Source organism: Glycine max, chromosome 9 (genome assembly GCF_000004515.6).
Source record: "Glycine max cultivar Williams 82 chromosome 9, Glycine_max_v4.0, whole genome shotgun sequence".
In the NCBI taxonomy this organism is placed as follows: Eukaryota; Viridiplantae; Streptophyta; class Magnoliopsida; order Fabales; family Fabaceae; genus Glycine; species Glycine max.
The window spans coordinates 625,346-647,749 of record NC_038245.2 but is presented as its reverse complement, the minus strand read 5'-3'; the positions used below and the strand labels follow the sequence as shown (position 1 = coordinate 647,749).

Sequence of the window (22,404 nt, the reverse complement as noted above, 5' to 3'; positions counted from 1 at the left end):
CGGTTGAATGATATGTGTATCACTAATATAAGATACAAAATTTTGTCTGGTGTTATTATTCCAAACGAAAGCTTATGCATTTAGTCATAGTCATCCCTTTTGGAATCTATATGTTTCTATTTCATAAGTTAAAATCGCGCCACCCATTAATAGGAATATATTCAGATTTTGAAAGTGTGATAGGCATTCAAATTCGTACCCCGATTATGTCTGGAGTCTTAAAATTCTGAAAATTGTTTGTCATATCATATGAGAATCGAATCACGCATTTATAATGTTTTGAAGAGCTCCACTAGACATCCATAAACATACTCAATTTGATTTGCTGCCATCAAACAGTGGCCATTATAGGGAATATAATCATAAACACAATAAGGTTATTCTTTTGGAATATATACAGGACGTGAAATTATATATTTTGAAGCATCGAAACAGACTTTAATTTGCACTTAAAAACCAAACGACTTGAAACAGAAGATAAAAGTGATTCCCATAACTTCTAAACAAATCTAACACTTGTAACGAAGAATCCCAATTTGAATTATTTGAGAATGTCAATTTCTTACTTTGTGAAAGTTCGGTTATTAAGTGAAGGTTAATGAATAATATATTACATCATTATTCTGCAACTACATCTATGTAGTCCCTGTTTTCGTCTACCAAAAGTTATATAAATTGTAAACTACACTGCATATAATTTTAACAAAATATGAACTTAATTGAATTTTTAAATACTACTAAAAAAACACTTTTCACATACATTTTCATCTTATATCAGTTACTTCGAAATCGATATAAAATAAGTGAGACAATGATGGTTTTGTAATATCAAGATTGACATTTGAAGTACTAATTTACTAGATCGATTTTAAGATAACCGATGCAGAATGTGAACGTGTTTGCTACTTTTGAAAGGCTTGACAACTTTCTACATAAGTTGTACAAAGAAATAATTTAGAAAATACATTCTAGAATAATTGATTCTTCATATAACTGATATAAAATATTGATGTATTTTTCATCAACTCTTAAAATTTTTAATAAGACTTTGAAGATTGATTGTAATGAGAAGTAATATGAAAAAACACTTTATATCAATTCTTAGAATAAACAATCTCAAATTTCATTAAAAGTTTTTAAATTCAGTAAATACTCATATTTTCATTCTTATTCTAATTCTTAACGAGACATTCTCAAATAATAGACATTTAAAAAGAAGGAGAATTACAAATATATTTAAAAAAATGTTAACAACTTAACATACTTTAATATTCTCTTTTACATGTATTTATTGGTTGAAATTTATTTACAAAAATAAAAAAATTACCTAATTCTCACATTCTATTTTATGAATTTCTCTTATAATTATGTAATTTTTAATAAATTTTAATTGATATGAGAAAGTGGATTAAAAGGAATGTGTTGCTAGCACTCTTTATATATTTATCAGTGGTTATGTGTATCAAAATTGTGTTGCATGGTGTTCCTTTTTACTTCATTGGATCAATGACTTGTTATAGGTCGGATAGTAGTTATGATTTAACAATTTTTTCTAACAAATTTTAGTTACAATTGTGCCAACCGTTATATCATGCATGTATGATTACGTAACTCATGACTAGTTATGTTTTTTTTTTATTAATTAAAGCGTGTGATTGATTCTCTTATAAGAATTTCTCATTAGCAAAACACCATCCTGCTGATTGGAGGACATGCATATCTCTAGTCTGAACCTGCTTTACAAAGCAATCATTTACGCAGTTTTATATTACTTTGTAATGTTTATGGAAGAAAAGGCTAATTCATTGAAGAAATTTTCTTCCTCGTGGATGCATGTATTTTGTACTACGATATAGTTTCTAAAGAAGACAGACATGAAATGATTGCATCCAATGGCTAGAGCCTTAGGGCTAACATCAACAATTGGGTTGTATACAAAGCATGTTCAAATATAGCAAAAAGCTTTGTGGCCGCAGCATATATTAAAAGCTGATAGGGACTGTCGTGTGTACGAGTCACAGTCACTGTCTATATAGCATGCAATTAATGACCCAAAGTTTTGGAGCTCTTGTGCATGCGAAATATTAAGATAAATAACTTGTTTTTTTTTTCCCTATTATTGATATATAAGATTTACTAACTTTATTCATAATTAATTTTTTTGAGAAAATCTGATTAGTCATTTTTATGGATTTTCTTCTCTCAATTAAATTTTTCTCATTTACAAGATTTGAACTCAAAATCTTATTTAGGACGAATAATTTGTTGGTAATAAATAGCTTGCTTGATATATAAGCGAGCGATTAGAGACATGCGCAAGTATTGAGAGAAAGAGACCTCACATTTGGGAGACCACATAATTGGAACAAAGAGCCAAAAGCCCTTTTTAACTTTCTGCAGTTCAACTTATGGCATGTTGCAGACTTACTACTGAGGACGCCCCGCTAAGGAGTAAAAATGTAAAATAATAATAATATAACCAAAATAATTGAAGACATTCACGTTCAAATGTATGCATTCTTTGCACCAACGGGGAAAGAGATATCTACTTTCAAACTCAACAGGGGGAATCATATACTTCTGCACACACTATCATGCTTTTCCACTTATGGTGCCTTTGTGTTTATCTGCTCCCAGTAAATTGCTATATAACTCAATTTTATAAAATATTACATTTTTATATTGAGGGGTGTTGATAAAATTTAGCATTTGTAAAAAATTATTAGCAATATAAGTTTTGTTATATTTGACACTTAATTCAATTAACGTCAGTTCCATATATTGCATAGAATTTGATATTGAATATATATTATGAGAAAAGGTTTATGTAGAAGAAAAATTCGTTGTTTTAATTTATTCTCATTTTCTGTCTTAAACTATCATTTATATATATTTGCTTCATCTAAGTTATGCATATCGGGTCCATTTCGAACTTCATATTAGTTTTCTATGAACTAAATTGATTGTATCGTGTAACCACGCAAGCTCATAAGTTTTGGTCCTATAATTTGTTTTTTTATAAGGTAAGACTATTTCGAATCAATTTTTACGTGTATATTAAGTCCCTTTCAAGACCATTAAAATGAAAATCTCTCATCATGCTGCATTTAGGGGAAAGAAACATAAATGGGCTTAGTTCACAAGTTCAAGGGTTATATTTGGATTTTTTTTAGATCACAAATACTTACTGCCGAAAGTGATCCTAAATTCGAAAGTGATCCTAAATTCCTAATTAATAGATAGTAAAACTCTCATTCAAATTTTTTTAGTTAATTTAGTTAGAATTTAAACTTAAAACTAGTAGTTAAATTAAAATAACTATTCGCACTCAATAGTTCTATTTGGATTAGTATTTGTTAATTGTTACCATCCAAATTCTAATTTATTGTGTCAACATGCTATATTTTATATTGAATAAGAATAGAAACAAGACAGAAAACGCATTTTGATTTTGGGATTCATTAGGTGAAAGAGTCTCAATAACTTAATATAATTTTTTTTACAAAAAAATGTATATTTAGTATATGTCTCTATTTAATAATGTAGCATAATTACATGTTCAATTAAAAATTTACTTAAATTTTAATTAACCACCATGTTAGATCCTTAAAAAAACTATATCTCCTGTAAAAAAAAACTATAACACATTGGTCATCCATAAAGAATAAAGATAGTCACATTGTATGATCCTTAAAAAAAATGATGATAAAAATTTAAATTAACAATATGATAATATTTTAAGTTCTTATATGACCTAGCAGATAATAATAAAAAAAATAGAATACTATTTTAATAACAACAACAATAAATTTAAAGGACCAGCAGGTTTTACTCAAAAAAAAGTTGCAGATTAATGAATTTTTAACTTAACAATAAACTACGGATAGCAAGTTAATTAGCTACTAACTCCCCTTAATTGTCTGCTGGGATTACTCAGCCTTGGCCCATGGCCCTTTTGTTGTTTCGAGAAGCAGTAGCATCTGTATCAACGCACCTTTTTCTCGGTCCAGATTGACGTATATCAAAAGGCTCTTGCTACTTAGACCTCATTTTCGCTAAGTACACCCCATACGCCCTCCCACCCCCCCCCCTTCCATGACTGCCCATCATACTCTTTTCCCTTAAAAATGTACACCTCTTTTGCTTTCCAAAAATGTATTTCAGGAATTAAATATGCCTATTCTAAAAATATATCTCTAGAACTATAATTTATAGTTCCGAAGATACACTTCCAGAATGGTACATGTTATTCCAAAAAGATATTTCCAGTAATAACCAATCATACCTCAATCAAAGTACTTAAGAGTTGTTGAGGGTTGAGGCTTGAATCGTTGATGTAGACTTGGATTAGAAAATGAATGAACACACTTAAAGGAAAATGAAAATGGTGTATAATAAATGAAGTTAGTCATAAACATACCTTGAAACATATTGAAAAATGAAGGAAAATACAAAATATTATATGTTATTGATTAAAACACAGTATTATATATTGAATAAATGGTAAAAATGATTTAAAATTAGGATTTAAAGAATAGTAAAGATAGAATGAAAATAAGATTTTAGATAGGATTTAAAGAACTCCAATAATAGGATAAAAATAAGACTAATAAACATAGGTATAAGATAAGGATTTATCTTGTCAATGATTTTTCTTTTTTTTGTATTTCTCGTCAACAATCTCCATCCTAAGTGATATTTTATTAGAAAAACGTGTATATAATCCTAGAAGTATATCTCCAAAACTATAAATTAAAGTTATATATGTATAGAATAGGTATATTTAATTCTGAAAATAAATTTTTTGGAAAGCAAAAGGGATGTGCATCTTTAAGGGGAAAAAAGTATAATGGGTAATAGGGAGGCAGAAAGGGGGTACATAGGGTGTACTTATCAAAAGGAGGTGTAAATAACAATATCCATATCAAACCCATCTTAAAAGATTAGCATTGGGTGCTCACATTATAGCGATTGTTAGAGATACCCACTTGATCATTTATCTATAAGTAACTTGGTTTTTTTTTTTTTTTTCTGCACCTCAGGAATTGTTTCTTGAATTTCTCATATTGTTTTTAGAATGATCATTTCGTAAGCAATGTGAAAAGTCTAGGAAATAATAATTCTTGGAATGCAAGAAACAATTGTCGTCACTTGCTCTAAATGACCAAACCAATGGAATTAGGGGATTTAAATCTTGCACCTCTAATAAATGTTTGAAAAGAATAAAATATCCCAGAACATCCCTCAGACTAATCACAACCCTAAGACCTATGGTGGCACCTCCCTGACAAGCATACTCTGTCATGACAGCACCTCCTTCACCCGTGATGGATGTGACCTTGTCCTCCACATCGTGAAACCTCCTTCACCCTCCCATTATATCAACGACATCATCCTCCACCACACAAACCCTTGCACCCTTCTCATGATGCCGCACCACCACCTTTCCCCTCCTTCCTTTGCGCGGCACCATCTATAGATTTCAAGTGTAGAGAGGGACATTTGTCATGGAACAATAAATATGGAATGACCATTCTAAAATAGTTTTGAATCACCCTATTTTAGAATGGTTATTGCGGAAGATAATTTTTATCTTTTTGAATGATCATTTCAAAATAGAAATAAGTACTTCCAAAAGGTAAAAATTGTTTTTTGAAATGACCATTCTGAAATAATTTTGTATGACCCTATTTTGGAATGATAATTTTGGAAGATATTTATTACCTTCAAGAATAATCATTCTATAATAAAAATAAGTGCTTCAAAATTAGTCTGGAAGGTAAAAATTACCTTCCGGAATTACTATTCCAAAATAGAAATAAATGCTAAAAAACTATTACCAATAAGAGTTGTTGATGAAAGAGTTATTTTTCTCTAATACAAATTGAGAAGTGAAAGATTTAAATGCCCTAAATTATTTGAACAAAGCCAATCCAATTTAATTTTCATTGAGTCGATGTTGGCCAATAAAAAAATAAATCATATATCCAAATAGCAGAAGCCTGGCTTAGATTTATTTTGAAAGAGTTTTTAATCTAAGTTGAGCTTCGGTTGATGAGATTTTAAACTACATAATCTAATTATTAATCCACTTATATATTATTGTACAATATAAATGCGCCGCAGGTTTGACATCAGTTTTCAATTCTTTTATCCTGAATTAAAAGAGGTGTCAAAATCTTTTAGATTAATACTGCATAGTTTGTAGTTAAACAATGGAAACCATGCTGCATGTCAAGGGCAGGAGATTTGAAGTTTGAAATTTTAGATGTTTAATTTGTGATTTTTCTCCTTCTATCATATTCAATGAGTCGGGAAATCAATCCACTCCCTCAAAAGTCCAAACAATCAAGAGAAACTAATTTTCATAAAATTTGACATAAACAATTAAATGATTGAAATTTGACGTAAACAATTAAATGGTTGAATTGATAGAATCATATTTTATAATCATTTTATATGAAGTTATTAGAGATATGTAATATTTGAGGTAAATTATTTGATCTCTCTTCACTTATGTGGAGCATACCAAATGATTTTTTTTAACGTGAGAAACGAAAATTATAAACATTCATAATTAGTTCATATTTGAATTCAAATTCTCCTGCTGATAAGAAAATTAACGACTAGTAATCTTATTTACGTAAATTTAATCTTTATTTTTTTAACGTGAGAAAAATTGATTCAAACTAAAGTGATCTTGATAGCACTAATTAAATTTAATCTCCATAATTCATATATATAATTATATAACATGAATTTGTAATTCATATTTCTTATAACAAGAAAAGTTCTCACTTAATATAATCTTATATATATCACCTTTCAAATCAGACTCTTTTTATCTTGAGAATTGAGAAATATAAAAATACTAGTGTATAATGGGGTTATAAGAATGGTTTGGTTTAGTATTGAAGAGAAAAAAGAGGAAAGGAACCATGCGGAGTTCAAATTCCTTTACTAATAAAAAAAATTAATAACAATTGTTGTATGACTCGCATTTATAATTCTCATTTCTTAAAATAAGAAGAATTATCTATTTATATATATGTGTGTGGAGTGTATCAGCTGAGAACTATTTTTTTATTAAAAAAATGAGAACTACAAATATATATACAGTATTAGATTATAGACATAAGTATAAATTTTACCATTCAAATTTTATTATAGGGAAAATAAAATTAAGGAAAAAATAAGATCTCCATATTGATGATGTGTGTTAATGATTCTTTATTGTGGGAGATGTATGCCAATGCTATATTGCTTGCCATGCATGATGAGGAGAACTGAATAAGCATCAAGTTGATACTTATAACTGATCACAGTTTCATTATTTATGAACCGAAGTTAACAATCCATTTCAGCCTGTGTACTTTGCACCATTCCAAGACCATCGATCTTCTAAACACCACCTTAGAGTTAAGTCCCAATATTGCATATACTAAGAAGTATTAAGGGTAGAGACTAGAGATTATCTGCTTGAAGCAAGATTTACATCGTCTTAATAGCAATAATCTGTTCATGCCAATGTTTTAAATCTTTGATCTTGATATGAATTTGACATACAGATAATCAATACTTTGCTGTCGGGAATGAGTTAGTCCTTAGAGTCGGTCTTTTGCCACCACAAAATGAGAAGCTGGACTAGAAAGACCATAATCTTTCTGATAAACACTGGCGGACACACCATCGAGGTTGTATTTCATGATGGGCCGTACAATGTGATTAAGAACTGGAATTGCACTGGCCGGGTTGATTGATGCAATCCACAATGGTGAAGGGAAATGCTGGACTGCCAATTAAGGTGATTTTCTTGACATTATCCTCAAACTTCATGTCTGTAAGTAATATGGAGGAGTGTTGAAACTTGAATATATACCTTGTATATATTGATTAATGCATGCTTCATTTCAGGTGTTCTGTGAAGAGGAGCTAGAAAGACTCCTTATGCTTCATTGAGGTGATTGTTCACAAGGATGACACCAGCAAAGAATTGTTTGAGTCATTTGAGATGTCCTTGTATAGGGAATTTACCTTTGTTAATGGCTTGAACCATTTATGCAAAACTGAGTACCCACTTGTTTTTGTAAATTCTTTCACTTTGAAATGTTTCTTATATAGTATTAATTAGTATATTTATTGACTATAATATATAATTAATTTAATAATATAATAATATTACTATATATTATTTTTGTTACATATATATAATATATTTATTGAATTTAATAATATAATATTAATATATGTATATTAAACGTATACCTTTTTTAATGAATTTATTTATATTAAAAATATATTATGAAATAAAATATGATTATCATAAAATTTAACTATGAATTTATATATATATATATATATATATATATATATATATATATATATCCAAAATTTGATTTACAGGTTTAAATTACCTTTAATCTATTTTTAAATAATTCTTAGTTTCAATTTTTTTAATTATAAACCATTTTTAGAACTGATTTTGGATTAAAAAATAGTTTTTAATACCAATTTTAGGCCAAATTTCACCTTATCCTCATAGAATCAGCGAAGGGAAATTACCAAAATCTATTTAATTAATTAGTTAGTATTAATTTAATTATAAATATTTAATCCTGTTTAAGGTTAGGGCTAGGGCCCAGGCCCATATGTCCGTGGAAGAAAAAAAACCCGGACGTGCTTTATAAGCTTCACGCAAACACGCGTGTGGTTGCCTCTATGAGATGAATTCTTTATTCATCATCAGCAAAATTTCGGTATATAAACCCTATAAGGCTGACCATGAACGTGTAACCAGAAATGAGTGATTGCTTCTATGAGATGGATTCTTTATTCATTTGAAAATTTAGGGTTTATAAACCGATGACCCTGACCTTGAAATTGGAAAAGTGCAGTTGTCCCTAGGAGATGCATTCTTTATTCATCAAGATATGTTAACTTTGAGCCGTAATTCGCCTAAATCAAGCTGTATGTTTAAATCTTTGTTGCATATTTTAAATCAAGCTGCATGTTTAAAGGTATAAAAACCAACCCTATAAGGATGACCCTGACCCTTAAAACGGAAAAGTGCAGCTGTCCCTATGAGATGGATTAATTCTTTATTCATCATTGGAAGAGATGATAATTTTGGGCCTTAATGACCCTAAATCAAGTTGCATGTTTAAATCTTTGTTCCAAGATTTCAAATCTGGATGGAATGGAATGCTTTCATGACCCTAATGAAAACTACAATATAAACTGTGCGTATTCATGATGGAAAACCAGCTGGATGGTAGGTATGATGGCCCTGAACGCATTTTCGATGTGAATTAAAAATCATGGTGTAAAAATTCAGTTGGTGTGCACCGTAGATGGAATTAATGAATTGCAGTCTGGAATTTGTATTCATTGTGTAAAATCTGGGTTGATTTTTTTATTCATGGTGTAAGTGATGTTATTTGCGCAGACTTTTGTACCAAAATTAAATTGTTTCAATGGCAACTGAGAAATAACTAATTAGTTGAATTGCATAATGAAAACCAAGTCAATTCTTCTTATGTTGTTGCCAAAGTCACTTCTAAGTGCTATTTTTCTGTTCTCTCTCATTGTCAAGAGGGAACAATGAATTGTACATTACACCGTGTTTGATAGACGTAATGTTCCAAGTGGCAAAGGTACAAGACACAATGTTCTCGAGTGTTTTGTTTAGACATGGTTGGTGATTACAAGTAGTTTTAACAGATTTACCTGGTACCCCAGGTTTGTGTTATCTGAGAACTTGGTGCATCTTCCTGAAAATATTTTCATTATATTTGTTACGTAGGACTCTCAAAACAAATTGTACCTGGGACCTTGCACTTTTATTGTCAAATACTGGTTCATGGAAGTGTATATTCTTTGAATTTGATGTAAACTACTTTTAAAGACTCCTTCCCTGCATTGTCAGAACTGCGGGATATCTGATAACTTGGTTTATTATGACTTAAAATTGTACTAAGGATCTTGCAGTTTTATGATCATATTTGTTGTATAACTGTTTTGAATTTGATGTGGGTGGTGGCTTTTAAAAACTTTAATTGCTGTTCTAACTCAGAATTTTCCTACTAGTCCCCTACAGCTTCTGCATACATTTCAAGTCGCAGAGAGTATAGAGAAACCTTCACTTGCAGTTACTTTTTAGTTTATAGTATTTATAATGTTCCTCCATCCAATCTCTGTGAAATAGAGTAATGGCTGAAGGAGATTGTAAAAAATAAATAAATCCACAAGGAGTATTTAGTAGTTCTATTATGATTTGGCCGTTATAAAATGGCTGCCATGCCAAATTCTAATGGCACTACCATTTTCAACAAGCCTTTCCTTTTTCTTCATGCTTTTCTTTGGAAATCTATGGAACCAGGCTTTTCCAGCATGAATACCTATTCCTACTCTTTTATTGCATTAATAAAGTCTAAAATTGGGAAGAAGACTCCCTTAAGCTCCTTAGCCCAATTGTGGTTTTTATGTAGTCTCAATGGGATGCTTGTGTTAATTTGAATTGGGCAATACAAAAAGGTTTTTTTTTTTTTATTTCAATGCATTCTATGTTTCAAGTGATTCTCTCTTTAGCCACAATTTTACACGAAAAAATTTGTCTTTTAATCAAAGATACTTTCTTGGTAAGTCTTAACAATGCATGTTAATAATTTCAAATATATGAGCATAAACTTGTTAAATGCTTCTTCAACTTAAGATTCTTGGAGTACAAGTGTGAGGTGAAATTTCATATTGGGTAGAAGTGAAAAAGTTGAATATCGTATAAGTGAGAAAAAATTCATAAACCCGAATTTTAAGATTGAGTTAAAGTGTAATGTAAGTTTCCTTATGTGGTTGTTCATTACTCATTAGTGTAAATTTCTCCTGTGTTTATCCTAACAAGGATGGCATTATTTTCTTTCACATTCACTCTTTAACACAAACTACCAAAGCCAAAAATTATCTATTGATAAAGTTTAGTAAGCATGAGTAGCGATTGCGTTTACTCATAGTTGTATCATGTGCAATTGTTTGGTAGAAGGCTTCTGCTAATGAAGAGATAGGCTAATATCAACTTTACTGGTTTGTTTAGCTTGGGCAATAGCTTTACTGTCTTAACACAATAGTGACCATTAACCAAGCATTGCATGGTAAGTCTAATTTGTGTTACTTTGAAGTTAATTGCTTGAAGCACCAAATTAGCATAATGAACCAAACATTGCATGGTTCGTCTAATTTGTGTTACTTTGAAACTAATTAATTGAAGCACCAAATTAGCATATTGAACCACTGTTTGCAGCTGAAGTGATGTCTCTAATATTTATAGAAGTAAAGCACTACTTTCGTCTCTAAAAGAATTCTACCAATTTTCACATTAGTCTCTCTGGACTTGCTCAACCCAATGATGTCCCTAAATCTGTTGAGCAAGTTATTCCCTGAGTTAAGTTCTGTCCATTTTAATTAGCACAAGTGTCAATTTGGCACGTTAAGTAGCTAACATAGCACTGATCACCTGTAGGTGTGGTAGGAAATTAGCATTTGGTCAATCCTTTGCAGAGAAACCCTTTCAGTAATTTCACTATTTCTGAGATGGCCTCTGTTGACAATTATGTGTGGCAATGTTGTTGGCTTTGATTGCCCAACTTTTTTGTGTTTCTACAGTCACTGTGATCAAGGATATTGTTTTTTTTTTCTTTTTTCTTGAATCAGATATGGTAATGAAATATAAAGTGAACTGCTGCTTTTACACTGCGATTGTAATTTGTAATTGCTAAAGTTAGAAATCAATGGCAGTTATGAAGTTACTATAAATTCCTGTTATCCATTACTGTAAGATTGTGGCTTATTTTTGCCTTCAAATAAGAACATTTATTTTTTGTACTTGTTATTCTTCAAAAATGAAGACACGACATATGCAACTGGCTTATGTTAAAATGTTCAAATTCAATTCATTTAAAACAAGCTGAAATTGTCAACTCTATTAAGCTGCAAGTTGGCTTACAAACTAGCTAACTCATTGCTAATTCTGTTTATAACAAGACAAGTCTTTTCTATATTTCTTCAACATTTGCTTCGCAGGTTTTTAAATTATTTCTCTGACTGAAAATTTTCATTTTCAAGAACCAAACAACTTCCAACTATCACAGGGTTCCTATCCACGAAATGTTGAATTAATAAGAAGACATTCCTATATACATCATTAGATTATAGACTGAAGTATAAATTTTACCCTTTCATCATAGTGAGAATAAAATTAAGAAAGAAAAAAAATGATATCCACAAATTTCTATAATTTTCAATAAATTTAATTAATAATTGTTTTCTTCTTTGACTACTATGTTTGCCTAAATTAGAAAATTGGCGTACGAAAATGAACCCGCTTTCTTCCTCGATAAGACTTACAGAAATGTTTATTTTCTATTTTTGAAAAAAAAACACTTTTAAAAATAAAATATTTAATAAGACCAATTTATAAAATTAATTTTAAAGATAATATCTCTCTTTCAGTTTCTAATATTTTAAAACTAAAATATATCCCTTAATTGTTTGGACAAAATTGATTTTTTTTTTTTTACTTTTAATTCTCTGTTGTGATTGTTCTTATATCACAATTTTTCCTACTCTTACTCTCTAAAAAACAATTTTTAAAAATTATTAGTATTTTTTAAAATATTTTAAAAACTAAACAAAAATACAACTAAACACACCCTGAATTTCCTAAGTTATACCATATTAGAATATACAATGGCATTTTGTCTCTGTTTTTTTATAGATAAATGCCATATTTTTTTTTCTTTGATCAACATTTCATTGCAATTAATTAAACACCAACGAGTTGAAGAGTCATTGTATCACAATAATATTTGAGGAACCAGTCTGGTAACAATGCTTATAGAAATAATATCCTTAAAAACTAAAATGAAAAACTGACAATACCAAGACTCAAGTGAAGACTGAAGATCTTCCACAAGTTAAACTAGCGCATGGTCGAACAAATTTGTACTGTATTCAAATAAATATATAACAAAGATCATAAAAATATTTTAAAAAATGAATTTGGCTGGAAAAAAAAAGTCCTACATAAAAACAAAAAAAGAGAAACAAAATAATGGAGCCGACTTTGTTGAATGTTGTCTGGTGTAAAGTCACAGGCATATAGTAGTATATAGTACATACAAGAGAGAAACATTTAGCGCGGTAACAAATACATGATGAGATTCATAGTATGATACTATTACACATGCGGAGGGATGAAGTGGTTGGTTCTGGATCAAGAATAATAAAAAGTAGTTAGAAGAAATTCTAGAAAATGTCGAGAATCTCGAGGATGGAGCGATTGCAAAGGGGACAAGAGCCTCGATTAAGCCACAGTTCCCTGGAACACACCCTGCAAAAAGTGTGTCCACATGGGATGAACGCTGCGCCTTTCTTCCTTCCCATGCACACGCAGCACACCGAATCATTCCCCACAACATTCTCCTCTTTCTCTTTCTCCTTCTCCTTCTCCGCCTCGGTCTCCTCCAGCAGCCTCATCAGCGACACCCTCCACGGCGTCCCCGGCGCTCTCACTGCCTCCTCCTGCGGCCCCCGGAGCTGCCTCTCCGCCGCTAACGCCGCCGCGAGATTCATACCCGAACCCAAACCTGCTGGACCCACGCACTCTGGATCCGTTTCCTGCTGTTGCTGTTCTCCTTGGGTGACACTTAGCGCGTCGGAACGGAAGCCCCAGGTGGCCCCACAGCACCCCATGCCGATGAATCCGAAGCGTTCCTTGAAGCTGCGCCTCCTGCGGGTCCCACTATCAACGCCGTCCATTTGCTCCGTCAACAAACCCAGAATGGTACTCCTCCTGGGCTCCCTCTGAGTCCGCAACACGGCGCCGAGTTGACTCATATCGAAGAGGAGTAGGACATTGAAGAAGTGAGTAGTGGTAGGCTAGGGCCACGGAGATCTCGTGAGGTGGAAGAGCATTTAAAATTGGATAGGAATAGTTGCCAAATGGAATGCAATGGGGTTTTCTTTAACTAATACTAATACTAGTGTCCATTGCAACCTCCCTTATTTACTCCAGAATAGAAGAAGAAGATCCAAGAAACCTAGTTCCTTTACAGACTGTGATGCTTCTTTATAGTCTCGTAATTTGAGTAACACTCTCTCACGCATACAATAATTCTCCTTTTTCTTTTCTTTTTTCCCCTCAAAAGCAATTTACTCCATATTTATTTCAACAGTTTTGCTAACCAAGCTAAACATCATCATATATTAATATTAGTAAGTACAATACTAAGTTGTAACTAAATCGAACACGTATCAGTGTTCTGTTGGCCGGATTTACAACTAAAGTCAAAAGCCGTTGAAGCCGGCACGGCAACCAAGATTTTGGCCAAATGACTTTGCCGTTAATGCAACCTTTAAATTACATTTTTCATCCTTATAATGCTAAGTATTATACTACTCCTACGTCTCTCATTTAAGACTCTTAATCTAAAATAAAATTTCCATGTTCTGATCTTTATTTAAAATTCATCTAACATGTTTAATCTTCAGTGACCATTATAACCCTTCAAAGCAACACATGTAAACATTGCAACATTTTTAAGCATTAGTATTAACTTTAGAGACCAATGGAGTTTAGCACGATTAGTTAAATAGGGTATATGACTGTTGTAAATATCCTGATACCGTTCAATTTTTATTTGTATAAAAAAAGTTCTAACTTTAGAGAAGTCAAATATAACTGAAATTCTTTATTTTTATCCAATCTTTCTTTCTTCCTTTCTTTTTTTGAAGAAATTCTTATCCAATCTTAGGAATCCATAACTGCACCAAATGTCAGCTAAACCAAGATTAGGTTAGAAGATGCTACTACAACGCCTGCCGATCTTCATTAATTAGTTGCACCAATGTTACTACTTATATAATATTCATAACGTTTAAAAAAAAAAACACTCAACTCCCTCACAACACACAATTTCTACGATGGCACAAAGTATATAGAATATTAGAATACCCCCGTTAACTAGGAAGAGCTTAAAATGTCAATTAAGACTGCATGGCATTTGCACCAATTCGCTTGGGCTGAATTAATTATAAACTAATTTACAGCAAATTAAGTATAGTTTATCTCAATAAACTATAGACTTTACTTTACCCAAGCTACATGATATCTAAAGAAGTGGGTATTATATGATCGAAGTATAAAAATATGTAACTTTCCACCAAGTAATTTAAGAATATTGATTAAGAATAATTAAATGTGTTTAGTTGAGATTAATTGTTTTTAACAATTTCTTTAATTTTTTGAGAAAAATTATGTTTGGAAAATTATTATTAAAATGATCGTTAATAAAAGTAGTACTACTTCTTAATTCATTCTTTCAGTAATGAGAAATTTAATTAGGGATGATTTAGCTTAATTTTTTTTTTCTTTTTCTATCTTTTAATTATAAAAATATCATTTTTTATTTATTTTTATTTTTAAAAGTTTGTGCGTAGAAAATAATTAAATCAATGTGTAAAAATGTAAGTTCACACGGAGAGTGTAAGACGTTATCTGTTGAGCTACTTAAACCTTAAAAACAACTAATTATACATATCGCTATCTTGCCGGACCGGAAAACTTTATGCATCACCATTCACCAGTTCGGAGATAGGATGAAATATGAATAACAAAATTAGGTGAGCAGAAAAATAAAAAGAGAATAGAAGAAATAGCATTAAACTATAACATTTGATAAAGGAAGAAGTAAAAGAAGGACTGAAGTTGATAATAATAGAGAAAGGAGGAACAAAGTGACAAACAGAACTGTGGTTTGGTATGTGTGGGACTGGTAACCTCCTGGTCACAGCAATTATTTTGTGGAGATTCTGCTAAGAATTCAGACCTAAATTAAAGGAGCCACGTTGTGGTCATCATGATCATAATCATCCTCCGTGATTAAAGCAATAATAAATTTATAAAAACTTTTTTTTAAGAAAAAAATATTGGAGAGGATTAAGGATTTTGAAAATTGATTTGAACTAAATAATGGTAATGATATTTCTTTGATTGTTAATTTGAATCATGATAACATTGTATATTCCTCATGCAGCAATTTCAAACAATGATTGGCGTTTGTTAGTAAATGGAGTCCAACCAATCAATACGCGGCCTTTACGTGGATGCCATTTGATATGACTCCAAAAAAACAAATCTGCCGCGTCCAAACCTGCAACTGCAAGGATGATAAATTCTTTAGTATTCTAATCTTACCAGCTTGGGTTACATGTGCAACGCACGGATTTAAGTAGGTACGGAATGAAGTTATATACTAAATTTAAAAACAATTAAAATATGACTAATATTTAAATTAGTTTAAATAGTTTAGTTATGAAAAAAAAAGTTTTGGTTATATAACTTTTTTAATAGATTATTACTTAGCTGAAAAGACACTATAAAAGAAAAAAGTGTAATATAGTGAAATTATTATAACAATTAGAGAAAGGTGTAAAAGAATTGTAAGAAAGTGCATTTTTTTAGTAATTTAGACATTAATGTATTTTATGCAAAAAAAAATATATTTTTTCATATTATATTTATTTATAATTTAATTTTTAGTTAATTATAAATATAAATATCAATAAATTGAGTGATACCAAACTCGATCTCTTTAAATAATTTCTCATGTTTAAGTTTAACAAATAGATTTTTTTATAAAAATTAATCATCAACAAAATTGATAGATATATATATTCTGCACTAACATTATGTTGATAAAAAAAATTAATCTATTACATATAGATATTAATGTGGAAAAGTAAATTCGTATTTATAGAGGCGAAAGAAAATTTTCAATAAAAAAAATGTTTTAAAAAAATAGTAAATAAGAAAGAAAGAGTAATTAATTAGCCTAAAAATATTTACCTGAAACATAGAAATGATATTGTTTTAAGAGTTAAGAGTGATGAAATATAGACATCTTTATATTATACAATTTTTTTATGAGTATGAAAGGAAACGCAACAGAAGCTAAGCTAAAAAAGCTTAGCTCTAAGGGAAACAGAACCCATGGCATCTTCTGTAGGCAATTGATGCTGTAAGGTTGCCAGATCCAGTTTTATGCCTGCACATGCATTGTATCGAAGCTTGAGGCCTTAAGTTTCCCTCCTAATATAAAATCAGTTTTGTGTTCCAATTCCAAGTATTACCAAGCTTTCATGTTGTAAAAGAGGTACAATCTTATTTACTGGTACTTTCTCCTATTACCTCACTTAAAAAATTAAGAGGCTAGATAATGGTCTGAAAAAGTTCGAGATACAGACAAATGACAACATAGAAAACCTTTTAGGTTGAAGAGAATCACATATTGCTATAGCCCACATTTGACTTGAGGATAAATATATAATTGTATACTTCTCTGAAACCAGAACTTATATGTCTTCTAGTTTCCATTTATTTTCTATTTTTTTTATTTCCTCCTTCCTGTTTTCAAATTCTTGTTTGATTCTTGAAAACTGAGCCGAATAAGAAGACCTTGAAGACTGATGTGATGCGAATTGAAATGCATCACCATGCCATGATAAAGACAAGTAGGAAATTTTATTCTTGATTAGCAAAAACAAAGCACCCTAATTTTATTCTTGATTGATTTTGGTATTAACAAAAGGAATTGACAAAAGAAAGCATTGGATGTGATTGGCAAACCAGATGTGACAAAGATAATTTGCATCTATTCTGGAGTGCCTTTGAAAGGGGATTTGGCTCTTCTAAAGGAGGGTGCAGTACTTCATATGATAAAGTGCAATATTAACTACAAATTAGGAAATTAATGGTTGTGATTATGGTTAATTTTTTTAAAGGAAAGAGTAGTAGAAAGATTGTGGACATAAGAATGAGACTTCTTGTGTAAATATGAGTGCCAAATTTTGGCTGCATTTTTTGGCACCTGCTGGATTCCTATGCCTCATTAGGGTGCTTTGTTTTGGTGAATTAATGCTGCTCCGCATCATGATGTAGATATGAAACCAAGGAAATTGCTGAGATGATAAGCATTCTTGCTTGTACCAATGTGACTGAAATGGCCACCCAATATTGGAGTGGAGTGAACTCTGTTTTTGTACATGAGAATGTACATATCAGACTCTATATTTCATCTTTCAGACTTTAAATGTGTGCGTATATGCAGATTATCTAACCTTCATGCTAAACGATTTATTCAGGCATGCATGCATGTTTGTGCTTCGATTTAACTTTCTTCGTTTGTTTGCAACATTTTGATTTTGCTAATACATGCCTATGCAATTATTTTTCTTTGGAAATAGTTATTCTTTACAGGTTTTACAACAATTATAACATTAGGTAAAAGGTCTATACAGAAGGAGGAAGGTAAACAAGGCCTCAACCTACAGAATTCGTGGATGTTGCAGGCTCTAATTTTGTCAGGAACAAAGATCTTGACGTTGAAGTCTCATATGAACAACATCCAACAACGTTGAAGTCTTCAACCACCTTGAACAAGTCAAAGAAAACAAGAGCAAGTAGACCAATTTCTGACTATTGGATTACAAGTATAAGATAAAGTCTCACAGATGTAAAGATGAGAAGGTTGAACACTATATAAGTAAAAGCAAAACATATAAACCTGAATCTTAAAATGTGGTATCAAATTCACTTATATGATTATTTATAGTCCATTGATGTAAATCCCCCTGATGTTCACTTATGTGATGAATCTACAAATTGAAGCTTCCACAATCAAATGTCACAAAATAGACAATTCGATATAAGTAAAATTAACACGAAGGCCCGTTTCAATAAACAAAATGTCACACATAAGCAGAAAAAAGATGATGGTTAACACTCCAAGAAGGCAAGAACAAATAGTTGTAAACTTGTATTTGATTTTATCAATTAATCTGCTAAGACAAATAGATACCCCTACACCTTATTGGGTTGACCCTGCAAACATGCATGCATTTACATTGCATGTTGTCCCCATAAATTGCCTTAATCAGTAAACTTATTTGTGGCTAGGACTGCGATATATCTAAGCAACGAAATTTTGCGGTTAAGAGCAGAAACTGCAGGGTTAACAATATGTGCAGCAGCCAGTGCTCTCTTATAGGCATCAGAATCATCACCAGCAAGATGTGCATCGTAGTTAGAATATATAGGTTCATCTTTCGACTCACCCAGAGCACTTCTGAACGATCCAACCACCCCAACATAAAGAAAGTGGAGATGCAAAGACGATGTGTATCTTTTCTCCTTCCCCTTCTATTTTTCTTTCTCTCTCTCTTTTCTTGTTGACCGTCCCCTTATTGTTCCGGCTGGTTCAGTGGTGCCGTCATGGTTTTTCTATTTTTTTATGTTTGGTTCTGAAAATGTGCCGGCGGTCTCTCACCGCCGTCGATCTCGATGTCGTTGTTCTTACGTGAAACCGTGAATGAATGATGAAACTTTGTTGCTGGGAGTATTCTCTGAACGATTTGATCCATGTGTTTCTTATGAAAAGAAATTTCTGGCGGTTTTTAGCCTCCAGAAAACGTGTCACAAAAACACGTATCAGTCCCAGATGCTTCCACATCATTAAAGGAGAGACTAAACACGATCATGAAAAAAAATTCAGGAACTATGACTGACTGATCAATTTTTTGATTAAGGATTAAAAATAAAAAATTACAAAATTCAGAAATAAAAAACATAATTAATCCTTATAGATATATTGATGATAACACGTAGACACGAGCATAATATAATGTGTGAATATAATGAGAACATGACAAATGTTGGAATTCTCAAGAGAAACAAAGGCCTATGCTTAAGCTCGAAAAACAACAAACAGATGGAAGAAGATTCTAGAGTTGTCACGATGCCATTAGGAATTTGCATATTCAGATTCTCAGAAAAGGGTAACTGATTGCGTGCCTCACACATTGAATTTTCATGTCGCAAATTCAAAGCCTCAAATATCAGCCCGTTCTACTGCTAGACACTGATATGACCGCTAAAACTCAAAAGATTCTACTCTATTACACGTCTCTCCTATCTATCTCATTTGATTCCCGTTTTTCTCTTAAAAACCGGCATTGCCATTCTCCAAACTTATCAGAAAATTAAACAAATTATCTGATTTATATATTAAAAAATTTAATTACTTCTTCTTCTGCCTCATTATAATTCTTATCTTAAATTATTTTACACAGATAAAAAAACTAATAATTAAATGAAAAATAATTATAATTTTATAAAATTAACACTATTATTATTAATTCATTTTTAATATTTTTACCCCTCATTAATATTGTAATGGATATAAATAAAAAATAATTAATATTACATTAAAAAAAATTAAAATTAGAGTTATTTCCCTACAGCCTACAGGTCTTTATGAATCAAATTAAAACTTATTTATGAATGTCACAAAGGCACTTAAATTTTAGTTGAAACTAATTTAACTAATTAATTAATATTAATATAATAAATAAATGCAAGGAGAATAATGTCTTTCCGGCGAAGACCACACTTTTTTTCATTTTACAACGTGTCAACGTTAGAAGTTTGGACAGTGAATTTCTCAAAGCTCACGTGTCGTTATAAAATCCACCTCTTCCCTTCTCTGTTGCGTTCGGTTCTGTTCTCTGAACAATGGCGTCTCTCTCTCACCTCAACAAACTCCTCTGCATGCCGCCGCTCAACTCTTCACCCTCTACTTCGCCACCGCGCAGCAGCGTCGGAGTTTCGACCAAATCTGTCGGAAGGCCGAGGATGGTCGCCGATTTCGCGAGGCCGGTGGGGCGTGTCCGAGCGGTGACGAGCGACGACGAGTGGGGCCCGGAGAAGGAGGAGGAGGCATACGGCGGAGGAGTGGCGGTGGAGGAGAAACCGACGGAGACGGAAACGGAGAAGCTGAAGAAGGCTTTGGTGGATTCGTTTTATGGCACGGATCTTGGACTGAAAGCAACGAGTGAAACGAGAGCAGAGATCGTTGAACTCATCACTCAGCTAGAGGCCAAGAACCCTAACCCTGCTCCCACTGACGCCTTGACTCTCCTCAACGGAAAATGGATTCTCGCGTAAGCTACCAATTGCTCAAAATCGCTTATTTTAACTTGCTTCTTTTTTTCTCTGCGCTTTCTTAATTCCAATTAATTTGCATGGGCTGTTATTGAATAGAATTGTACAAGGTTTCTTATATGGTTTGTGTTCAATTGGATATTTTAGTGACACCTTCTTTTAGTTCTTCAATTGGATGTTCGTGCGAATGGAAGTGAATATCCCTGCACCTAATTTCAATGAAATGTTTAGTTTTCTCAATACATATATTACGTAACCTAATATATAATTTTTGGTTACCAACTCATGGGTGGATTTGTGGTTTCCGCAGGTATACGTCCTTTGCAGGTTTATTCCCATTGTTGTCAAGTGGAACACTACCATTGGTCAAGGTAGAGGAAATATCTCAGACTATTGACACGCTGAATTTTACCGTCCAAAACTCTGTTCAGTTCGCTGGTCCTTTGGCCACCACCTCAATTAGTACTAATGCCAAATTCGATGTTCGAAGTCCAAAACGTGTGCAGGTCTGTTTGTACTAAATTGAATTTTGGCAATCATATGATATTAGTTTAGCATCTTGATTTGGACTATCGTATTATAGTTTAACATCTTGATTTAGCTCCATAAGTGACACTTTTTCATCTTGCATGTTGTTTAGATAAAATTTGAGGAAGGCATAATTGGCACTCCACAGCTTACGGACTCACTAGAGATACCAGAAAATGTGGAACTTCTGGGTCAAAAGATTGACCTTACACCTTTCAAAGGAATCCTTACCTCTGTCCAAGACACAGCCTCATCGGTGGTGAAAACAATTTCAAGTAGGCCTCCCTTGAAGATCCCAATTTCCAACAGCAATGCTCAGTCCTGGTTACTCACTACATACCTTGACGAAGAATTACGTATCTCAAGGGGTGATGGTGGCAGTGTGTTTGTTCTCATCAAAGAGGGAAGCTCTCTTTTGACAAGATAAACAAGTTTACTTTGGTGCTCAATATATGGTTTGTGTTTATAAATAAGTAAAGGGTGTGAATTATATACAACGATTCTGAAGTTACATGTGTAGAACAGTTTGTTAATGCCCTGTTGCGAATTGTTGGTTGTTAATGTGATGTTTTATGAGCAGAAGCGACAGGCATCAACCAGCTTCAAGTAACATCATAAAATGTTTTCTGGTTTTGACTATTTTCTCAGGACGGGAAGTGGTAGAACTAGTATCCTTTTGTTGGGACAAACGGAGTGAGAATTAGATAATTTAATTTCAATATTTGGGTAGCTAATTAAAATGGAAATTAATATTTCAGAATTGAGGGAATAAACATTTTATTAAAAATGTAGCTGTGAAAGTATGGCTAAATCCATCTTGCTCACAT

General features: G+C 32.0%; 2 protein-coding genes across 2 annotated transcripts; one reads left to right on the top strand and one right to left on the bottom strand.

Moving 5' to 3' along the window:
• Positions 1-12,978: 12,978 nt before the first annotated feature.
• Positions 12,979-14,415, bottom strand: LOC100804292 (death-associated inhibitor of apoptosis 1). Its single transcript, XM_003534668.5, has one exon. The coding sequence runs from the start codon at positions 13,885-13,887 to the stop codon at positions 13,297-13,299; it is 591 nt and encodes a 196-aa protein (XP_003534716.1). The 5' UTR covers positions 13,888-14,415; the 3' UTR covers positions 12,979-13,296.
• Positions 14,416-20,487: 6,072 nt separating this feature from the next.
• LOC100800029 (plastid-lipid-associated protein, chloroplastic) lies at positions 20,488-22,156 on the top strand. The gene is made up of 3 exons (XM_003534660.4): positions 20,488-21,048; positions 21,360-21,555; positions 21,690-22,156. Exons 1-3 carry the CDS (start codon positions 20,621-20,623, stop codon positions 22,002-22,004), a joined length of 939 nt encoding a protein of 312 aa, XP_003534708.1. The 5' UTR covers positions 20,488-20,620; the 3' UTR covers positions 22,005-22,156.
• The last annotated feature ends 248 nt before the right edge of the window (positions 22,157-22,404 follow it).

What these genes read in the sequence shown, in the direction of transcription:
- LOC100800029 (XM_003534660.4), top strand. Translation starts at nt 20,621, where the DNA reads ATGGCGTCTCTCTCTCACCTCAACAAACTCCTCTGCATGCCGCCGCTC. An exon ending in AACGGAAAATGGATTCTCGC is followed by an intron (nt 21,049 to 21,359) that starts GTAAGCTACCAA and finishes TGGTTTCCGCAG; the next exon opens with GTATACGTCCTTTGCAGGTT. An exon ending in GAAGTCCAAAACGTGTGCAG is followed by an intron (nt 21,556 to 21,689) that starts GTCTGTTTGTAC and finishes CATGTTGTTTAG; the next exon opens with ATAAAATTTGAGGAAGGCAT.
- LOC100804292 (XM_003534668.5), bottom strand. Translation starts at nt 13,887, where the DNA reads ATGAGTCAACTCGGCGCCGTGTTGCGGACTCAGAGGGAGCCCAGGAGG.